The 19,776-nt window shown below is 48.0% G+C and overlaps 1 protein-coding gene across 3 annotated transcripts in view; it reads right to left on the bottom strand.

The window, feature by feature from the left end:
* Positions 1–19,776, bottom strand: part of DIS3L2 (DIS3 like 3'-5' exoribonuclease 2) — a 185,461-nt gene that overhangs the window by 22,489 nt on the left and 143,196 nt on the right. For all 3 annotated transcript variants that reach the window (XM_051626783.1, XM_051626781.1, XM_051626782.1), the window contains one exon: positions 16,684–16,763. In XM_051626783.1, coding sequence (XP_051482743.1) covers positions 16,684–16,763 — 80 coding nt within the window. The remainder of the gene's footprint in view (positions 1–16,683; positions 16,764–19,776) is intronic.

The following is a 19,776-nucleotide window of genomic DNA, read 5'->3' as shown; positions in this document are numbered from 1 at the left end:
ACCCTGTCCTTCACAGGTCTGGATTTATAGTCACATTCCAGCGAGCCCACACATCATGGCAGGCTGAAATTAGCTCCAATTACACAAGGGGATTGAAGAGAAATGGCTAAACATCCTGCAGGAGTTAGGCACCCAATGGAAAAAGCCAAGCAGCATGGAAGTGGGCGTCCAACAGCACACTTGCTGTCAGAGGGAAGGGAGCATGGCTGTGAGAGCTGTTTGTCTCCAGCTGGAGCTACTTACAGACAGCAGATGAGGACAGATGAGGTAGTTTCAACGAGGCCATAACAGGTAAGGTTGGGTGGCATGGGAAGCAAGGAAGAATCATATCTTTAACGCCCAGAGAAAGACATAACAATGCTCCAGAGCTGGATTAGTAAGAAAGGAATTAATTTCACATCTCGAACACTCTGCTGAGACCATATAAAAGACAGAACAAGCTCTGTTCACACTGACTTCTGCAAAACCTCACACACTGCTGGGTGAAGGCAGCAAATGCCTCAGTCCCTGGTTGCCACAGCCAGTGAGCGAACCTGGTTCCTCCTGCTAGTTCCTCCACTGACTTTTATGGGTCCCTCAGCTACATCTAAGAGCAGAGGAGCCAAAGCTAAATCCACCATGATACCCTGAAACTGCTCCTTTGGGCCACAGTTTTATTGGAGCAAGGAAAGTCTGGTTAAAATGAAGACCCAGGTGTGATGAAGGAGAGCTCTAGCAATGTTACCTTCTCTGAACTGAGAGCCACAACCAGATGTCAGCAGCATAGACCAACCTTCTGGAAAAAATCTACCATCATCAAAAAGCAGACACACAGATCTGTCAGCACATTTTTGCTGTTGAAACTAACAGATATCATCACTGGATCATGATAAGATTTGCAGTACTGTCATCTTGCAGAGCCTTGGCAGTGCCTTTTAATCCTTGGAAAAGGAGCATTTCAGGCATCAGTTCTTGCCTTTGCATATGAGTGTTCCAAAGCCAGAAAAACAACCTCTCTTGGAGCACAGGGCATATCCTAAGATGCCTCTGAATTTTCTTGTTCTACAGACAGAGAGTAGTAATCTCTAAGTGACAAAACAGAAATAAAACCATATATCCTCATGTTTCGGTAAGCCTCCAGTCCAGGCCTGACAGATACCTGGCGCTGGGTGCTGCATCGCTCAACTGCTTAACCCTTGAATGAAGAAGGTAGCCTCGTACATTTAGAAGAAGGAAGCACAACATTAATTCTGCCTTTAGTTTGTAAATCACCATCCTGGATTGGACTCCCACTTTCCCACTGCCCAAATCAGTCAGTCCACACTGGGAATCACCAGGGCAAGTCATCACCTGCAAGGACCCTGCTGTTGGAAGCGCAACAGCGGCTCCAGCCCTGGCACAGAAGGACCTCAGTGGTTGAATCTCTTATGGTGGTTGGATGTCAGACACTGACCAGTTTCAGCAGGGAACAAAAACACTCAGACCCACTGCTCACAGTAGCAATTGACTGTGCCAAGAGGTGTCAAGAGAAGGGGACATATACGCTAGTTAAAACAGTCAATCCCAGCACCCAGGAAGGGGCAGGGGTTATATGAACCTGGTAACTTACCACAGGGGATACAACTGCTTCTGATACTGCCCACATTTCACAAGCTTATTGCTGTCTGGACAAGACAAACACCAGTAACTTCTGTGAATGCTCATGGGAGTGTGTCCTGCCACAGCAGGAGTGGTACCAACCCCATTTCAGCCTGAGATCCCTCTAGAACATACTGAGATAGATCAGACATAGAAAGGAAACAGTTCAGGAGCATGGACAGGCTGAATGTCAGAGCACGGGAAATACAGCTTATGGTACGTGCAAGCCAGGCACATCATACCCTTCTTGAAAGCCACTCTCCCATTGTTATTTAACATCCTGCAAGTTTCAGCCAGAGACACAGTCTCCCATCCGCGCCCCAAACTGGCCTGGGAATGGCTGGGAAGAAAAAAGGGAGCTTGAAATGAACTGTGGAAAGATTTAAGTGTTCTAACTGCTGCTTTCCAATACAATTTTCCACTTGGGGCAGGGGAAGAGAAGGAGGAGAGCCTGACAGCAGCTCAGAGCCAGTCACAATTGTGACAGGTTCCTCTTTTCCATTTCCAACCAGCTCACAGGCAGAAGGAGCTCTTTAACCTCCATTAATTATCACAGCCTTATTCCAGCCCAAGGTTTCAGAGCAGCAGTGGCAAACTCTTAGGACCAGTTAGGAGCAAGTCTTGCCTCAAATGGTGCTTTTCATCTCAGTGCAGTAAAACTCTAGCATTCATGGATGCAATAGCTGCTGCAACTCTTCCCACAGTACCACAGTTTGCAGGTAAGGGCATCTCCCACAGGCAGCACCACCACTGCCAGAGAAGAGGATCACACCAACAACTTCTTGCACTCCGGACTCTGAGAACAGGTTAACAGCCATTTAACAGACAGTTCTGTTATACAACCAAGCTCTACACAACAAAAAAAAGAGCTTAAGAGAGGAATATATCACTTCTGCCTCCTCTCTGGTCATCAGAGACTTCTGCTGTAACTCTACCATCACATGAAGTCTATTGCATTTATCAGTAGTGATCACTGAACATGCAGCGTGCAAGTGTGCATGTGGTGTTCAGGGGGACACAGCTTGAATACACACAGCCCTCACATAACTGGGGAAAATTATTATGAAACATTGCTATGTGGTTTCTCCCACTGGTTTCATTACAAACCATTAAAGATCATTATAAAAAAACAGCTATAACTGAGATGTGCCTGTGCAGGGATCAAGCATGCCCTAACTCAGCATTTCAGCCTGTGTCACCCATGTCCCTTTCTGCTCCACTGCTGTCGACAGGTTGATTCATCCTCAGCTGCTCTTCCCTGCCAAGCCCCAGCCCCTGCTTCCACCCACTTCATGTGCCTGGCTGCTGGTACCATCCCTTCACACTCAGCGATGATGAGATGCGTCATTCTCCCTCCCCTGGTGACACCAGACCTTTCAGAGCTGCCCCCTCTGACACTCATGGGTCAAAAGTCACTCACAGGTATTTTTAGGATTATCCTTTGGCACTGAGTAATGAAAGCAAGGAGATGCTGCTGCTGGATGGTCAGAGGTCTTCCTGGCCACGCCACAGTCACACCAGGAGATGCTTATGAGAAGCTGTCTCAGGGTTCAGATGCTTCATGGCTCTGAGCTGGAAACAAGCCCAGCCACAAGCCAGGCAGCCACTTCCCCCTCCTCATTTCCTGGAGCAGCTAATGGCTCCAACCGTGGCAAATTTACCAGTATACAGCAGGTAAGGAGCAAGGCCTGTGTGTGCACAGACACATGTAAAGGAGGAAGGAGGCCTGGCTGCAAATTCAAATTTAGAGTGATCAGGACACACTGTGATAGGATGCTGAGGTTCACACAGCAGCAGCTCCACATTCAGCTCTGAGTCACACAGGAACAGACTGGGAGCAATTGCTGGTGTACAAATGCTCTCCAGCTGCAACAAAAGAAGAGAGGAGCTTCCCATCAAAAACCCTTGAAGACTTTCTCTCCCCTACTTAGGCTTGGGAGGATACTTCCTCCTGCTTAGACAAGCCAAGTCTCAGCAGAGCATCTGCTGAGGTGGCCTGAGATGCTGGAGGGGAAGTGTCCAGAGACATGAATCAGGGGTGAGCAGCAGCCACCACAGCACAGCAGGTTCACCCTGCCAGCATCACTCTGCTCCCCTGCCTGCACTTGTGACTTCAGGAACTACACTCCGTTACCAACAAGCTCTTCCTCTAATTCAGCTGTCCTGACTCCTCTGTTAAAGAAGATTTTCATGAAATTGTCTGGAGCTGTGATTAGGCAAATGCATTTTTTATTCTGACTTCAGCACTGCTCCCTACAAGCCCAGCCTGTGCTACCAAGAATCACAGAGCAGGAAAAAACCCCTGAACCACAACCCGCTCCAAAACCAGGGTCTGCAGCATGAACAAGCTCCCCATGCCTCAAACCTTCCCCCAGCCCCCTCACAGACACACGAGCTTTTTATTCTAGCAGCCCCACAGACTACTCAAGGACTGAAAGGGAAAACATAACAGCAACTGCATGTGTAGATGTTCATTTTGTATGTGCTGACAGTCTCACTTTAATCCTACTTTCCATGTTGAAGGTGTTAATGGGAACCTTGATGCATTTCAGAGGGAACGTACATGGATAGAAGATAGATGCATGAGTCTAAAACTCTGCTTCCAGATTTCACATCAAATGCTGGATTTGTTTATATCCATATGATACAATCTCCATAAAAGCAATCAACCACCACTGAAAGGAGATGCTTCAATATCTGCACAGCCTTCACACAGACTAGGCATTAGGTTTGCTTTTATGATGCAGAATAATATAATGCATTCCTTCCACAAGTTCCCAAATATTGTTATTAAGTATTGCTTCTCTAATAAAATATGCTGCAACATACAGTAGTACATGATGTGGCATTTACACAAGTCTTTTCTCTATATAGGATTTGCTGGCTTTTAAACAAATCTGTCTCTTCTATACATTACAGAAGCACAAGATGAGTAATTACGTTCTCTGCTTAATAATGTTTTTGCACTGGCCAATTTAACAGCTAATCTCCACAAACCTCTGAGATAGTCCCCCAGCAGCTACATTTGCATGTTGTAATCAAGTCTTGCTATTAAATCACACTTCGCAACAATAGCTGAGCTGTCAAGCACAAGCAGCAGCTCTCGCACTGGCACTGTGCAGGCAAAAGCCCTGGATGAACGTGCACAAAACCACACTGCTCTGCCAGCTAGGAGAGCATCCCTTCCAACCCTTTGCATTTTTAGGAGCTCAGAGATGGCTGCACCCACCACAGATCTCAGGACAAGCATCCTTTGTTGCTTTCTGGAGCCCTGAACCCTCCAGGGTGGATGGCCCTCCTTGAATTTTCTCTTCCTCCTGCCAATATTCCAACGTCTTTGCTGTACAGCACAGCCCAAACATGTGGCTGAGGCAGTGGGCAGCCCAGCAGCTGTTCAGCTAAGTGTCACTATGAGTGTTGTCATGTATTGGCTATGCAGCCTGGTAATGGCTGGTGTGACACAGGGCACGAAGCAGATGTTTGATCTTCCTCTACTGGCTTCTGCCAGGGACTGATCCCCTGCTCCTCACTGTGCCACCAAATACTCATCCCCAAAGAGAGACATAAAACATACTCCTGCTCCTGTACATTCACTGAAGCAAGATGTCCCTTCTCCACTTTTCCACAACCTCAGTTTTCTCTCGATGGGGACAGGGACCACAAAGATCTGAATGACCCCAGTGCATCTTTCAAATAACTGCACCAGGAGGCAATTCCTATGAATTCCCTCCAGCAAACACACTGCACTGCTCCAGGCTGCTATCAGTGCCAAATACTTTTGCTGTGAACCAGATTCTGCCTCTCCAAACACCCCTGTAACACAGTGCAAATCCACAATAAAGGGCAGAGACGTTGTTGGATTCTGCCTTTTGTGGTAGCTATACCATGAGGCACAGTTTCAACACTGTGAAGAGCAGTTCAGCTGCAGCCTGGCCACGTCCATGATGTCTTTCTGTCCTAATGATTCTTCCTATGCATTAGCACAACGTTAATTTCTACCTTGCCCTGTGCTTCCCATTTATCCAGAAATCTGACAAGGTCTCCTCCCTTTTAACACAGAGACAAAGGGAAAGGAGAATTTCTTGCTGGAATCGGCTCACTCTGTGAAAGTAGACAGATCAATCTAGATTCAATCTGTCTCTCTAATTGTTGGGGGCTGGAATTGACCCTGGGCTGGCCCAGCTGGGAGTGAGCACAGGCAGCCTTGCTCACAGCCTCTCCTGCTTTACTCTGCAAACAAGTCACACTAGATCTCTGAGTACAGCTGACCCTGCCTGCTCCCCTGTAACCTGGACACTTGTGCCCAGTCCTACATCACCAGGAAAGCAGCACCACACCAGATGGTGCTTGTCTGGCAGTGATACTGCAAATAAACACTGAGCATAAATAAAGCATGAAAACTTAATTAATAAGATGACTTCTCCAACAGGTGCCCAGTTTTACTGAAACAGAGCTGCCTCACCACCTCTAGGTCCTATTTGACCACAAAGTCCTTCCTAGGGGCACTTCCAGTGGGGCCAAGCCAGTGTGACCTCTCTTATCTGCCAGGACAACTGCATGTGCTGATGCTTATTAACCTGATAATGTGGAGAGGAGTGGGTTTGCATCAGCTCTTGTACTAAATCAGGCTGTTAACCTGGACTGTCAGAGCAAAATGAGATTATGCCAGAGATGCAACACGTAAAAGAGCTCTGCCAGGGCCAGCCTTCACCAGGGGGGTGCAATGAGCAGTTGGGATGCCTGTTTCTGCTCAGCTCAGTTGAAGATGGAAAGAAGCACCTACCAGCAGCCCAGAAGGCGGCAAGAGCTCTGCTGAGTGAGGCAGGAGCAAGCAGCAATCCAGCAGTGAGAGATGCTCAGTAACACTTAATCACTGCTGTGTTCAAACACAGAGTTAACTGAGGAGCAGCAGGGCGGGCGAGACCAGTGCCAAGAGTAGCAGAGCCCCACAGGAGCAGTAAAGCCACACAAGACCTTACCCAGGCTGGGCTCTGCACCACCAGCGGGCAGGCAGGCCCGTCCTACCAGCCAGGCAAAGAGGGGCAGGTCTCAATGCCCCAGGCAGCAGAGCTGAACCATCCGCCCTTTGCAGCAACAGAGACTTGAGTGGCAACAATAAAAGTTCACTTTCTTCTATTCCCTCCTGTTTGACAATTGCAAAGTGCTTAATAAATGCTAATTTAAGAAGTCTCAGAGTGCTCTTGCTCTTTTCTGCTTTACAGACGGCAGAGAAGCAGAGACAGACACTGTGACTTGCCAGAGATCATGCGAGGGACAGCTTCTGAGTTGGGAGCTGACCTTGGACCTCCTGCCCTGTGTGTGATGACCTAGTGAGCAGTCCAGTGGAGTCACCAGAGAACAGAACATTTCCAGTGCAATCAACAGAAGCAGAAAAACTCGCAGGACATCTTGGCCAATAACAATACTGCTTATTTAAGGGTGTTTCTGCTCATCAGCCCCATCTTAGATGAGACAGGTGAAGGACACAAAATTTCAGATGTTCAAAGCTGATCTGAGAAATTTAGAACCATCTCCCATTAAATTTAATGGAAACATTAATGCAAAGTACACTCAGCTCCTCAAGCAGGTTCTTTCCAAGCAAGATCTTTCCATTAACTTGAAAGGAAGTTGTGCCCAAATCCTCTTACATTGCTGAGAAGATCTCAAATGATACAGGCAAAGGCAGGTTACAAATCCATTAGGCTCCACATTGACTAATGCATGGCAAATTGAAAGAGGTTAAAGTGCTAAGCTGTAACAGGAACCCCACTCAGGGTGACCTTGACACTGTGAGGAGCTGAGCACACAAAACATGCTTGTGATTCAAAGCTTCTTTTTTCAATGGAGAGGAAGCAGGGAGATATGTGGAGGGAACAGAGCCCATTGCCAGACTGATTTAGCTGCTCTGAACTGCGGAAAAACAGTTGAAAAAGCAGCAAGACTCAGAACAAAGCACGGCAGTAGCTGGAGAAGTAGAACTGCTCATCCTTGCTGCTCAAGAGACGGTAAGGAGACTCTCACCCTGACTTGCAAGGACATAATTTCAAGCAGTAAGGTACACTGACTGCCCAGCTCAGCAAAGTACATGAAGAGACTCAAAGCAAATGCCCTGTTCTTCCAGGCCCAGCAGCTGCCAAAACCCAGCTTTGCAAAGAAGTGAGTGGTGTCAGTGCAAAGCTCATCCTTCAGTTTAACACAGAGCGTGTCAGGATTCTAAGACTGGGAGGATTATTCCAGCAACTGACCTCCTCTGCCTCGATGATTTCAGGTAGCTACTGCTCAGTTAAATCCACTGACTTGTAGGGTTGAAAACACCTTCCAGAAGTGCACTTGTCCTTGAGAGACAGAGAATTCTCTGGTCTTCTCTTGGGACATTTTGCCAGTGGCTAATCTCTCCTGCCTTTCAAATGCATGTTTTATTTCTAGTGTGAATGCTTCAGCTTTCAGCCAGTAGCTCTTTACAAGAGAGCAATCCCAGCTGGCTGACAATCCATCCAGTTACTCCAGTTTACATTGCCAATACCCTGGGGAATGAAGGTACTTTAGTGCTGAGCAGACTGTAGAGATCCTGAAAGCAAAACTGAAAGCCCTCGCTCTCTCCAGGCAGAAAGCACAGATCCAACAGCAGGTTGGCAAGCAGGACTCGAAGAACTGTGTCCTGCTGTAGGACATCTTGCTCTGGCAGGGTGGTTGGACTGATGATCTCCAGAGGTCCATTCCAACCCCTAACATTCTATGATTCTATGTCTACCTTCAAGCAGAGCATCTTTCATCATTGCCAGCACAACACATACTCCAGGTACTCAGCATCCCCTTCAACATACACAGTCACACACAGAGTTGTCGGGGTTGAAAGCGACCTGTGAAAATCATGTAGGATCCTGCTACAGCAGGATCACCTACAGTAGATCACAGAGGAACACCTCCAGATGGGTTTGGAATGTATCCAGAGAAGGAGACTTCAGAACCTCTCTGGGCAGCCTGCTTCAGTGCTCTGTCACTCTCACAATAAAGAAGGGGTTTTTTATGTTTAGCTTGACCCTCCTATGCTCCAGTTTGTGCCCACTGCCCCTTGTCTTGTCATTGGACACTGCTGAAAAAAGTCTGGACCCATCCTCCCAACACCCGCCCTTTAGGTATCTATAAGCATTCCCGAGATTCCCCCTCAGTCTCCTCTTCTCCAGGCTGAACAGCACCAGCTCTCTCAGCCTTTCCTCATAGGGCAGATGCTCCTTTACCCTAATCATCTTGGTGGTTCTGTGCTGGACTCTTCCCACTAGTTGCTTATCCTTCATGAACTGGGGAGCCCAGAATTGGACACAGTAAACACCTTGGTCTCACTCCACTGCCTGCTCCTGCATCCAACTTTCCACCCTTAGTTTGTAGCTAAAGGAAGGTACAAAGGAAGGCAGAGGCACCTGCCCATCGGTGCCACTGCTCCCTGCTTGTAACCTCACAGAGTGGACAGCAAAACCAAGACCTGCCAGAGAAGCTGCTCTATACCATGACTGTATATTCGAGGGCATGGAAACTAGGCAAAAACAAGGAGTCTTTTTCCATATTTGTTGCAAAGAAGCATGTCTAGAACTCCTGCTTGGAGAGGGATGGCTGGGGTGTCTGGAGATTTTCTAGCCAGATCTCAGCTCAGGAGAGGGCTTTCCTGGACACAAAAATCAATCCATCGAGTTGGGCTGAAGGTGAAACTGAGAGGTGCTTCTTGTGGAAAGAGGATTATTCACTCTTTTCCACATCAGACCTGTGCTCTCCCATCTAAGGGCTAATTAGAGACTCCTCTGAATCATAGCTACCAAGAAAACCCAGATCCATGGGTTGGTAATTTTAGTCCAGATATATCTCACTGCCTTTGGCATTAGTCAGACATACACAGGTCAGGGAAATGGTCTTGAAATGCTGCTGAGGGCTTCCAAACATATTGTTAACCAAATGGATATGTAAACAGATCTCCAGGACGATACATGGACACAGCATCTCTGACTCAATTACAATTGCAGTTGATTTTCTCACCTACTTGACTGCCACCGAATACCCAAGCATCTAACACTGACCAAAGGAAGTTTTACAGCTCCTCTTCAAGCAAACACTCTGTAACAGATGACAAGCTCCCCTGATTGAATCCAGGGAGAGCAGGGAGGTCACACACTAATGTGGGTTGAAGAGCCCAGTCCTTCCTCGCCTCTGAGGGTGGGAGCACACACTGGCAGCTCCTCAATCCCTTTGAGGATTTAGAGACAGATCTATTGGTCGAGGTGAGATATTGTGTAGACCACCAAAGAAAGCCTCAAATGTCCATTTGGAAGGGGACAGGTCATCTTCAAATCCCACCTGCTTACTCAGGGGGAAGGGCTGTTTTCTTTGATCACTTTTTCCATTTGCAGCCCCCATATCACACCAACACTCCAAGGAGTTGCCAGTTACTATTCCTACAGCACTGACAGATTGGAAAGTTGTTATTAAGCAGCAGAGGGGCAGGAGGTGGCACATCTGTGTCAAGAAAAGCAGCTAAGTAAGCTAAGTAGTACCTGGGAAGAACCTTTTGCAAAAGCTCTTCTTCCTCACCTAGAAAATGGCCACAGAGCCCCTTCTGCAAGGAAAGAAAAACTCCCGGCTCCTCAAAGTCTCAGGTGATAAAAAACTATCTTGCAGCCTCTGTCCCAGCAGTCCTTGGTTGCAAAAAAACAAGCTCAAGGTAGGAAGGATTACACATCAAAGTTTTAAAGGTCAACCTCCAGACTTATTCTCCTGGATTATTTACCCTACATTGAACCAATGCCAAAACCAGGAAGACTGGTTTATCTCCATGTACGGTGACAGAATAATTTACCAGCCTTGCCTGGCCAAGTCCAACACTATCCTTTTGGCAGGTGAAGGATATACATCACCTGCTTGGGTAGAGTTTAGTGCCAACAAGTCAAACAAAACACAAGATACGGTTCCATAAGAAAAACTCCAATCTGCTTAGCCTTCTCTTTTGTAGAGTGTATCTTCTCTGCAGTGCTAACTCATGCCTTGGCTTGCATTTTGCTTTCAGTCTATTCTCATCCACACAGATACCACTTACACCAGAGCTTGGTAGTGTTTTAAGCCCAGAAGAGGCTGGCTTAGTGTTCAACCCAGGAGGCAGCTACAATCAAAGTGGTGGTATTCCTTCACAGCAAAGAAAATACAGGCTTGCTTACCCCACCTGCCTCTGATGCTTTTCTGTGGCTTCCAAAGTCTTCTAAACCCTCCACAAATCACCAGGAAAGATTCACAGGGCAGCTCAGCTACCTGCAATCCAACAAGACTCAGGCAATGCTTGCAGAAACCTCGTGATGCACAAAGATGAACCTACAGAACTGTGGTGCAGTGGCACATACCTCCTCCCAGGTAAGCCACTTTGTCCAACAGGGGACACTAAAGTGAAAATCCCACTCTGGAGAATTTGACATTAGCTGGCAGATCCATCTCTGGAAACTGAATTAATTCTATTTTGATCTGAAATCTAAACAAGGCATTTCATAAGCTTTGGGTGAATAACTGCTACTAGACAGCATTAATCCAAGCCTGAGATGCCAAGGGATTACATGTATATGGATTTTCCTCATGAAATCCCAGTCTGCCAGACAAGACAAACAAGACGAAATGCCACCTTCAGAGACTTCCCTGGCTATGCAGGTCAGAGTAAGGCAGAGGATATATTTGCTGATCATTAATCAGAAAATCAGATGCTATTAGAGGAGACAACCACTCCCTTTATACCAATACCAAGAGTGCTGCTTTGCTGGGAAACACTCACGTTACAAGTCAAGTCAGGCACCCAGCGACTGTGTGAGTTGTGCAGCAGCTTCTTGCACAAACAACCCACTGCAAGTTTCAATTCCTCACAAGGAACAAAACATACTAGGGTAAACCTGCCAGCTCACTGCAAAGCAACCAGGGTCCATGCTAAAGTCCAACACGTGAGCTGTACACCTGGGAAGTACTTCTGAAAACAAATCAGTTATGCAGTGTCAGCTGCTTTACATATTTTGTTCCTGGCACTCCCTGTCAACAGCTCTCCTAGCAAAAAAGAAAAATCCCAAACAATTCAGCTTTGTACTATTCAGAAAAATAACCCCCCAAAACCTCCACCCCAAGCTCTGTTTACAGCAAACTTTTCTGCAGCCCTGAAAGGCAGCAATAAATGGAGTGAGTTAACATGTTAGTGACAAATAACCCATTCAAACAATTCAAGCATAATTATAGGCTGGCTCTCCTGGTGTAACGTTGGGTACATCACTGCAGATGTGATGTTCACTTTACAAAAGGAAGAGAGAGGAGAGAAGATCAGTTGGTAACCCAAAAAGCACTATGTATCACTAGCCTGTCAGCATCAGGAGTGCATGCACCCTGGCATTTGAAGTCCTGGTGTTTTAAGCAATAATCCAATCTAACAGGCATCATTGATCTCTATATAAAAGGGGGCACCACTTTTGCTTTCAACTGGAGCTATTTTTCACTCCTCATCCCGAAGAGTTGTGTGGTGCTGCCCGCAAGTGGCTACACTGCACAGCAGCTTGAGCTGCAGCACTCCGGGTCCCTGGAGAGAAAAAAATGATCAATACTCCAATGCTGCTTTTGTAAGAGGTCTCTAAGTGCTTCCATGCAAGATGCTGCTCCTCTGGGTTTAGAAATTACTCTGAAGAGAACGTGAAAACTCCCACTGCAAATTCATATCCCTGACACAAATCCCAGCAAGGAATTCAAATGAAATTCATTGGTGAGCTGCAAGCTGGTCTGTGGGCAAAGGCAGCATCTGCCATGTGAGGAAGGAACCTATGAAAGAGACCAATACCTGGAGGCTAAGAGAGCAGGAAAACCATGTTAAAGGAGAACCAGCTGGGGACAAAGAAGTATCACAACACCCTGCAAATATGGCCCATGTAACAGGATTAATTCTGACAGGGATTTACAGCTCCTCAGTGGGTCTCGGATTGCAAGGACTTTGAGCACCGCATCATCTGAGAAAGGTAACAGCAATCAGAGAGCCTTTGGAGGAAGACAAAGGCATTTGAAGGGTCAGACTTGCTGTAGGCAGGTAAACAGAGCCTAGGAGGTCTCCAGAGAAGTGTCTGGATAGTAGTAACAGTGAATACAGAAAACATTGAATCTTCTATTCCTTGGATACAGCCAAAAGACATGAAACTTCTCACAATTAGTTTCTTCCAGAGGGATCTCATGTTGGCTTTGGCTCTTCCTGCACACAGACTGGAAGAAGTCTTTCATGATCATTTGTAACCTTTCTTGATCTCATCCTTCCATTGCCTGGCAGCCCCACCAGGACCAGCCACGCTGGGCAGGCAGGCTTTTGAGCAGGCAACTGGTGCTTCCTCAGCACAGTCTCTTATTGCTAGATTGGGGACCAGTGTTGTAAGATGGGGTTCATGAGCCATGGTGGATACAAATGGCCTTGATGGTCTTCTACTGCCTGGCTGGGTTTTGCAATAGGATCCCATGCAGGGCTAGAGAAATCCAGCCTGCACAGGGGCAGCGGCAGAAAACCAGACCTGAACTTGTGCTGCAGTCACACCGTAGGACAGCTGGCAGGGCAGTCCCCAACTGGGTGTGACTGCTCTGGGACCACGTGAAGGCTGACAATATGCTGCTGTTCCAGATGTCACCCAGTACAGGTCTCCAGCCATCCCTTTGTCACAGCACGGTGCTGTCATGGCAGAGCAGCCCTCCCACAGCAGCCCTTGATCATACTGATCCTACTGACTGATCCCCATTAGGGGGGATTCAAGTGACACGGCTTCAAAATGAGAAAGCAGGCAGCTTGCTTCTGCATCAGGTCAAGTCATTTCCTCTGGGGCCAGGAAGGACTGAAGGACTGGGAAGGACTAGCAGCCAAGGGGAGGAAAGTGGGTTTGAGCAGGGAAAACGGGGAGAAGTGGTGTCCCCTGGTCTCACCCCTGTGACTGCAGGGGCAGTGACAGCCTCTCCTCCATACAGCTCCAAACACAGCACTTGGATTGCTACTCTGGGACAACCAAGTGGTGTCATTGGATGTCACTATATTATAGCAGGGGGTGGAGGGGCAAGCAGCTGGCTGCCCAGCACCTCCTCCACTCTCAATCCAGTGCTCCCAGGGTTCCACTAAGTCCAGTCTCCCCAAAATGCTTGGCACCCAGGGTGGGATAGCAAAACAGGCACCTGGCAAATGTGCCCATGAATGTTGCTGCAAGCAGGCAATGGGAAGCTGCCGTGGTGGGCAAAAATTTGTTGGCAGGGTTTTATCATTTTAAAGGGAACAAATTCCAATTGATTGCCCTTGTAAGAGCTTGCATGGTACTTGCACTTCTAGCCTAAGCAATAGAAATTTTAATTGCTCTGGTAATTACACTTCCAGCAATGCTGCAGTCCTTTGTTCTGAGAGAGGGAGGCCAATATCCACTGTTCTCCGGTGGCCCCGTCTGGCTGCAGCTTGGAACAGCATTTGCCACTTGAAGGGGAAGGGACACTCCTGCAGAGACCAGGGTGGCACTGAGCTTTGCCACGCACATTCCTGCTCACACAGATCTCCAGGACATTGGGCACACCACCCAGGCCAGAACAGGTTACCAACAACCAGGATCATCTCCACTTCCTCCTGATAAAGCTGCTGCTCGAGAGCTTCAGACACCCACTCTCCTCCTGAAAGTCTGTCCCCAGTGAGGGTCCCAGCCCCAACACTCAGCTGAAGAAGCTGGGATCCAGGGTGCACACTTCCAGTCTTTCCCACGCATCAGCTTGCAGTGTATTAGCAGCATTTTTTCTCTAGGCTGTAAACAGCTCCAAAACATGGTGCAGACATAAATCTGAACTTACATCTTTAGAGGGATGCAGAAGAGCTGTTATCCCCACAGGTCCTGATGAGTACCATCAAAGCCTGGTTAGGCTTGGGAGAACACAAGGCCTACAATTTACCCCAGGAAACTGCTAAGGAAAAATTGTCACAACAACTGCCATGCCATTGTACGGACAACCAATTAACCATATGAGCGGCCCAGTGCCTGACAAGCCCCGTCTCTGCCTGGCTGAGCAGAAGCCTCATCCAGTGCTTCACTACACCATTCAAATATAACACTGTGTTGCAAATAAAGCTGCAGCACGTGAGCTTCTCCAAATTCGCCCAGGGTACAACCAGAACCAAGCACACCTTTGGCTCAAGGGCTTTACCTGCAAGAATACATCAGCTGTAGCACAGACCTGCACGCTTGGGTTCACCAGCCAAGGACTGCTGGGGGACTGGGCTGCAAGCACAGAGCTTAGGGGGATAAGCCTGTGCCCAAACCTAGGGAAGCTCTCCCTGGGAAATGGGATCCTGCTCCCCCTGGGTTGGTCAAGCAAGCTATAAAATACAAAGCACGAGGCCCTGCAGGGAGGTGTAATTGCAGTTTGGATCCGTCGGACGCACACAAAGTCTGGGTTTACTTGCAATCCCACTCATCCTGCCCGCATCGTATTTTTCCAACCCATGATCCCGGCTGGCATGGCTCGGGTGGCTCGGCTCCCACGCTTGCCAGAAATGCAGGTCACAGCCATACATCTCTAAATCAACAGCTGCCAACATGCCACAGCTACTTTGTCACATGCTGGATCACTCACAGCTAAAAGCAAGGCTTCCAAGTGGAATTGCTATTGGCTTTAGTGTTTAAACAAAATAGCTCCACTCCCATCCCCAGAGTTTCCTCAAACAATGGCACAAAACACCCACCAGAGCCCAGGGAGAGGAGGGTCTGCAGCAGGAAAAGCCACAGCTGCTGATTTTTTAGATACACGCCACACAATTAGAAACATTGGATCTACAAACATCCTTAATGAACCCCAGTAGGTCTTGGGGTTTTCTTTTCCTTGCTGTCCACTGTGTGCTGTTGCTTTTTAAAACCTCAAAACCAAACACTTCCCTTGGTGATCTTACGCTTTTGCACTGAATGACACATATCCCTGTTAGCTTGGTGGTGCTGGAGGTACCAGCTCTCCTCATCCACGCTTCTGGGGCTGGGATAGTTGGGATGGGACCGTGTATCAAGTGCTAATCGCCCATCCACAGGTGGGAAGGATTCTCCCAGAAACCATCTCCCTTCTTGTTTAAACACTGAGATTTCTCAGCTTGCAAAGGGGCAGGTGCTGCTTGTGGATGCCCCTCTTCCTTGTGGGGACCATTCTTCTCAGCATTTCAGAGAAGATCTAGTTACAGGCTGTTATGTTCATTTACAATTTCATATACCCTCATTTTTTAAGGTTAACCTTCAATAACTGGCAAGAAGCAGAACTATATGGGTGGAGGCAACAGGCTATGGATTTATGACATGCTGGTATTCAGGCAAAGTAATGCAGTGCGAACACAGAAATATCCTGAACTGTGCTGCTGCTGTCAATTTGATAATGAGAATGTGATCTGAAATAAAAACATCTTGGGTGCCAACTCATTACGGCAGCTAGTAAAAATAGGCAGAATACCTAGAAATTGAGGACTCTGTGCTCCAAACATATCCCAGACTTGAATATCATACAGTACCTTATAAAAACAGAGTGCGTGGCTGCGCTGGGGCTACAGTACCACAAACAAAAGGTCACTGTGTGAACCCACACGTGAGACTGAGCAAAGAGAAAGGGATACTGCACCTCCCTGTAGCTGAGCAGAAGGAAGGGCTGCCCTCTTTGGGCCTTGTGCAACCTTGGATGCTTTTACCCCTGCCCCACCTTCCCAGAGTCACCCCAGCACAAAACAGTTCAGTGTTTGGGCTGCAAACGCCCCTGGGCAAAGCCTGGCTGAGTTCTGCCAGAGCCCATGGTACCCAGGAGCTGGCCTTCTAGCCAAATAAAAGCAGCTTTTGAAAGCTGCAGAAGAAAGGGGGCTGCAGGGCCTCGTGCATTTTAAAGGATCTGGCCTTTACAGGAGCTGTTCCCAGTTTCAGGTCAAGCCTGAAGCCTGCTTTAATCTACTTTTAAGTGGTACAAGCAGTTGTGATCCCTCTGCCAGAAGGCAAGGCAGTTTCCTTTCAGTGCACCTTCCCCTATCTGTCGCATGTAAGCGGGACTTACTTGTTGCTGTCCCGGTACTGATAGATATAACAGCCTTGAGGCATCCCACTCTCCTGGTCCAAGGTAAACGAGAGCTTCAGCTGCAGAAAGGAGAGGGAGTGGGGAGAATACAAAGAGAAAAGAAAAAAAAGAAAGAAAGCAACATTTTAGGCTCTCAGTCATCACAGCAACTTCAAGTGAGGCTTGTGGGAGAAAGCTTAACTCACCGAGACTGACACGCAAACACCGTGGCCTGGAACATACCACAGGGTTCCAAACCTCAGGGAAAAGTCACATGTGTTGCAGAAACCTCTCCTTTTTTCCACCCTTTGTTAATATAAAGTGTTTGTGGTTCTTCTGAAATGCATGGGTCATAACCGTTCACCCCTCCAAACCCACCCACACACACCACCCTTCACCAAAGCGATTGTGGTTCCCCTCAGACACTAAAGAAATGAGCCTTCTCCATCAGCAGCTGGAGTTCCCACGAGTCTTTCTCTGAAAACTTTCCCGGCTCCATCTCGTTCCTCCAGTGCATTAGAACAGAGGAGAAACCACAGAGGGAAAGGTGACAGATTTTTCCTTCTGTGCAGGGTTATTAAAGAGCTGTTAGAAGGGTTTGCAGTTTGGATCCGTGTCCGGCAGGAGGCTATGATGTGACCTGGAAGCTGCTTTCTTTGCAGCTCCAAGAAGGCATTCAGCAAGGACTTTGAGATTTCAAACACGGCTCATTTTATTTAAGGGGGAAAAATTAATCCTCTTTCAACAAGTAACAGAATGGTTCTGCAAGGAGACTTTTTTTTTTTTTTTGGCTGGAAATGTCTCCAGGGGTTTTGTACACTAAAAAGCCTAGAAAACAGCATGGGGCTGAGTCCTCCAACAAGGGACACATCCAAGCAGCCCCTTTTCCCCAGGAGAAGGCTGACGGGCTCCAGACCAATGTCCCATCAGCTCCTGCAGCCATGAGGCGCAGTCCCTGGGCTTTGCAAAAGGGCAGCAGACCTTGACCAGCACCCAGGAGGCGGGGTAAGAGGGGCAAGCACCCTTTGGAGCACACTGAGTGCTTTGGCTTTTTTGGGGTCTGTTGGCACTGCTGGGTCCTGCAGGACTCTTGAAACAGTCTGGGAAGACCATTGCAAGTGTTAGAAGTCAAAGAAGGTTTGTTATGATGAGCCCAACTTTTCTGAACAGGGAAAGGAGGATAGCAGTGTTGAGCCACTCCATCTGATAACGGACTCCTCAGCTCTGGGCTCCAAGGAAACTGCACACCAAATTAATGGCTTATTCAGGAATGAACACAGAATTAAAGCATTCTTCTCCCATAGGCTGTTAAGAAACTCCGTGTGCTGAATCACTAGATGGTGCACTGATTTTCCCTTCCCTAAAGGGTAGCAAAGTCATATGCTGTGCTCTCACTGATCCAAGCAAAACTGAATACCATGAAATAATAAAAAAAAAAAATCACCATCTTGGATACCAAGTTAAGAACAGAGTACCAGTCTAAGGCTAAATCCAGCTGATCTTCTATGACTTCTGCACCCCTATCTCTGTAAGCCATTCTGAAACACACCTCCCTGTGACAGCCTGTAACACACGTCCATGTTTTGTGTGTGTCCGTGGTACACGTACCATGATTCATACCACTATCATGGCAACCTCTTTATGCTCTCCACAACTCCCCCTTCCTGTAATCTCTGATCCCACTACAACTTTGCAGATTCCTCAGATCTGTTTTGGAGACCGGTGCCTAAGGCAGGACTAGCAGGGCCTCCTGGGGACATCTCATCTTGCTGAGATCCATGAGAACAGGCTACAAGCCTTTCCAGATGCTATCATGGTGCATGGACACCACCCCACAGAAGCAGGAGGTCAGCAAGAAATGAGCAACCTGCCCAAGGGAGACAAAATGATCACCTTGCTGTGACACAAGCAGAAGTCATTTGTCTGCAACCAGAGTCCCCCCAAGTGAGCTGCCCTTGTTTGGGTAACAACTGAGGGAGGAACTGTCCAAGGCCATTTTTCTGGGCCAGGTTTTCCAAAGCTTTCTTGCTAGAATATCAGGAAGCACCTCTGAGGCAAAAGAGACTGTGGTTATCTCAGGCACAGCTCCACCTGGTTCTGCACCTTGAGGAATGGGCACTGCATTTGCAGAGTTGCTAGAGAAGAAACACAAAAGAAAGTGGAAAATGGGGCAAGCATCTGACTTTGGCCACTTTCAGTGATATTTCAGGATAAATGCAGGAATTCCTGAACCTCTTGTTTGTAGTTCTCAGCTAAGCAGGCTTTGAACTTGCAGTGATGGAGCATCCCTGGTTACAGCTCACCTGGGGGCTGGGCCCCTGGGACCACCTGGGGCTGGAGCCAGCTCTGTGCAAGGAGACAAGTCCAGGGGAAGGGAAGGAAGGAAAAGGGCTGGGAAGGAAAACAGCCTTGTTTGGACAGACTGCAGTGGAAAGCTGTGGGGCAATCAGGTATGGGAGGGTGACCTTTCCACTATCTGGGGGATGAGGTCCCATGGAACCTGCCTACCCAAAAAGAAAAGATCACAGTTCCCAGAGATAATAGGTTTTCAACCTTCTGTTATTTTAACCCTTCTTTGTCTGCTCCTGGTATTCCAAACAAATAAAACACACCCTGTTTGGCAGGCTCAGCTGTCCCTGCAACCTGCCAGTGCCAGCAAGGCCTGTGTAATGGGGACTATACATGGCTTGACCATCTGGGGCAACACTGTCAGGCAAGAGGATGCTGCTGTCACCCTCAGGAACAGGAAGACCTCACTCAAAGAAACGTCAGAGTCAGGCTGTCATGTCACACAGAGAGACACGTAACTAAAGGTTTGTCCCAGCAACCACAGCTCAGGGCAGCTGTGCACAAAACTTCTGCTCCTCTGCAGATCTACACTGCCGATGCACTGTCCCGACCAGCCAGGAGGGGGAAGAGGGGACCTGCGATCCTCACTCAGGCCAGGAGTCCTTACAGACCCCGAATGAACAGCCAAGCTCTGGCTGTGTGGCCACCGGCAGTGCTTTGGCTGACTGTGCTCATTTGGTGGCATTTGGTCTCTGCAGGGAGCATGGAACCCCCAGGCAAAACTCATCACAGGGCAGAAAGAGA

The sequence above is a fragment of the Apus apus genome, chromosome 8 (assembly GCF_020740795.1).
Source record: "Apus apus isolate bApuApu2 chromosome 8, bApuApu2.pri.cur, whole genome shotgun sequence".
Taxonomy (NCBI): Eukaryota; Metazoa; Chordata; class Aves; order Apodiformes; family Apodidae; genus Apus; species Apus apus.
The sequence above is the reverse complement of the archived record's forward strand: the minus strand, read 5'-3'. Positions and strand labels throughout refer to the sequence as shown.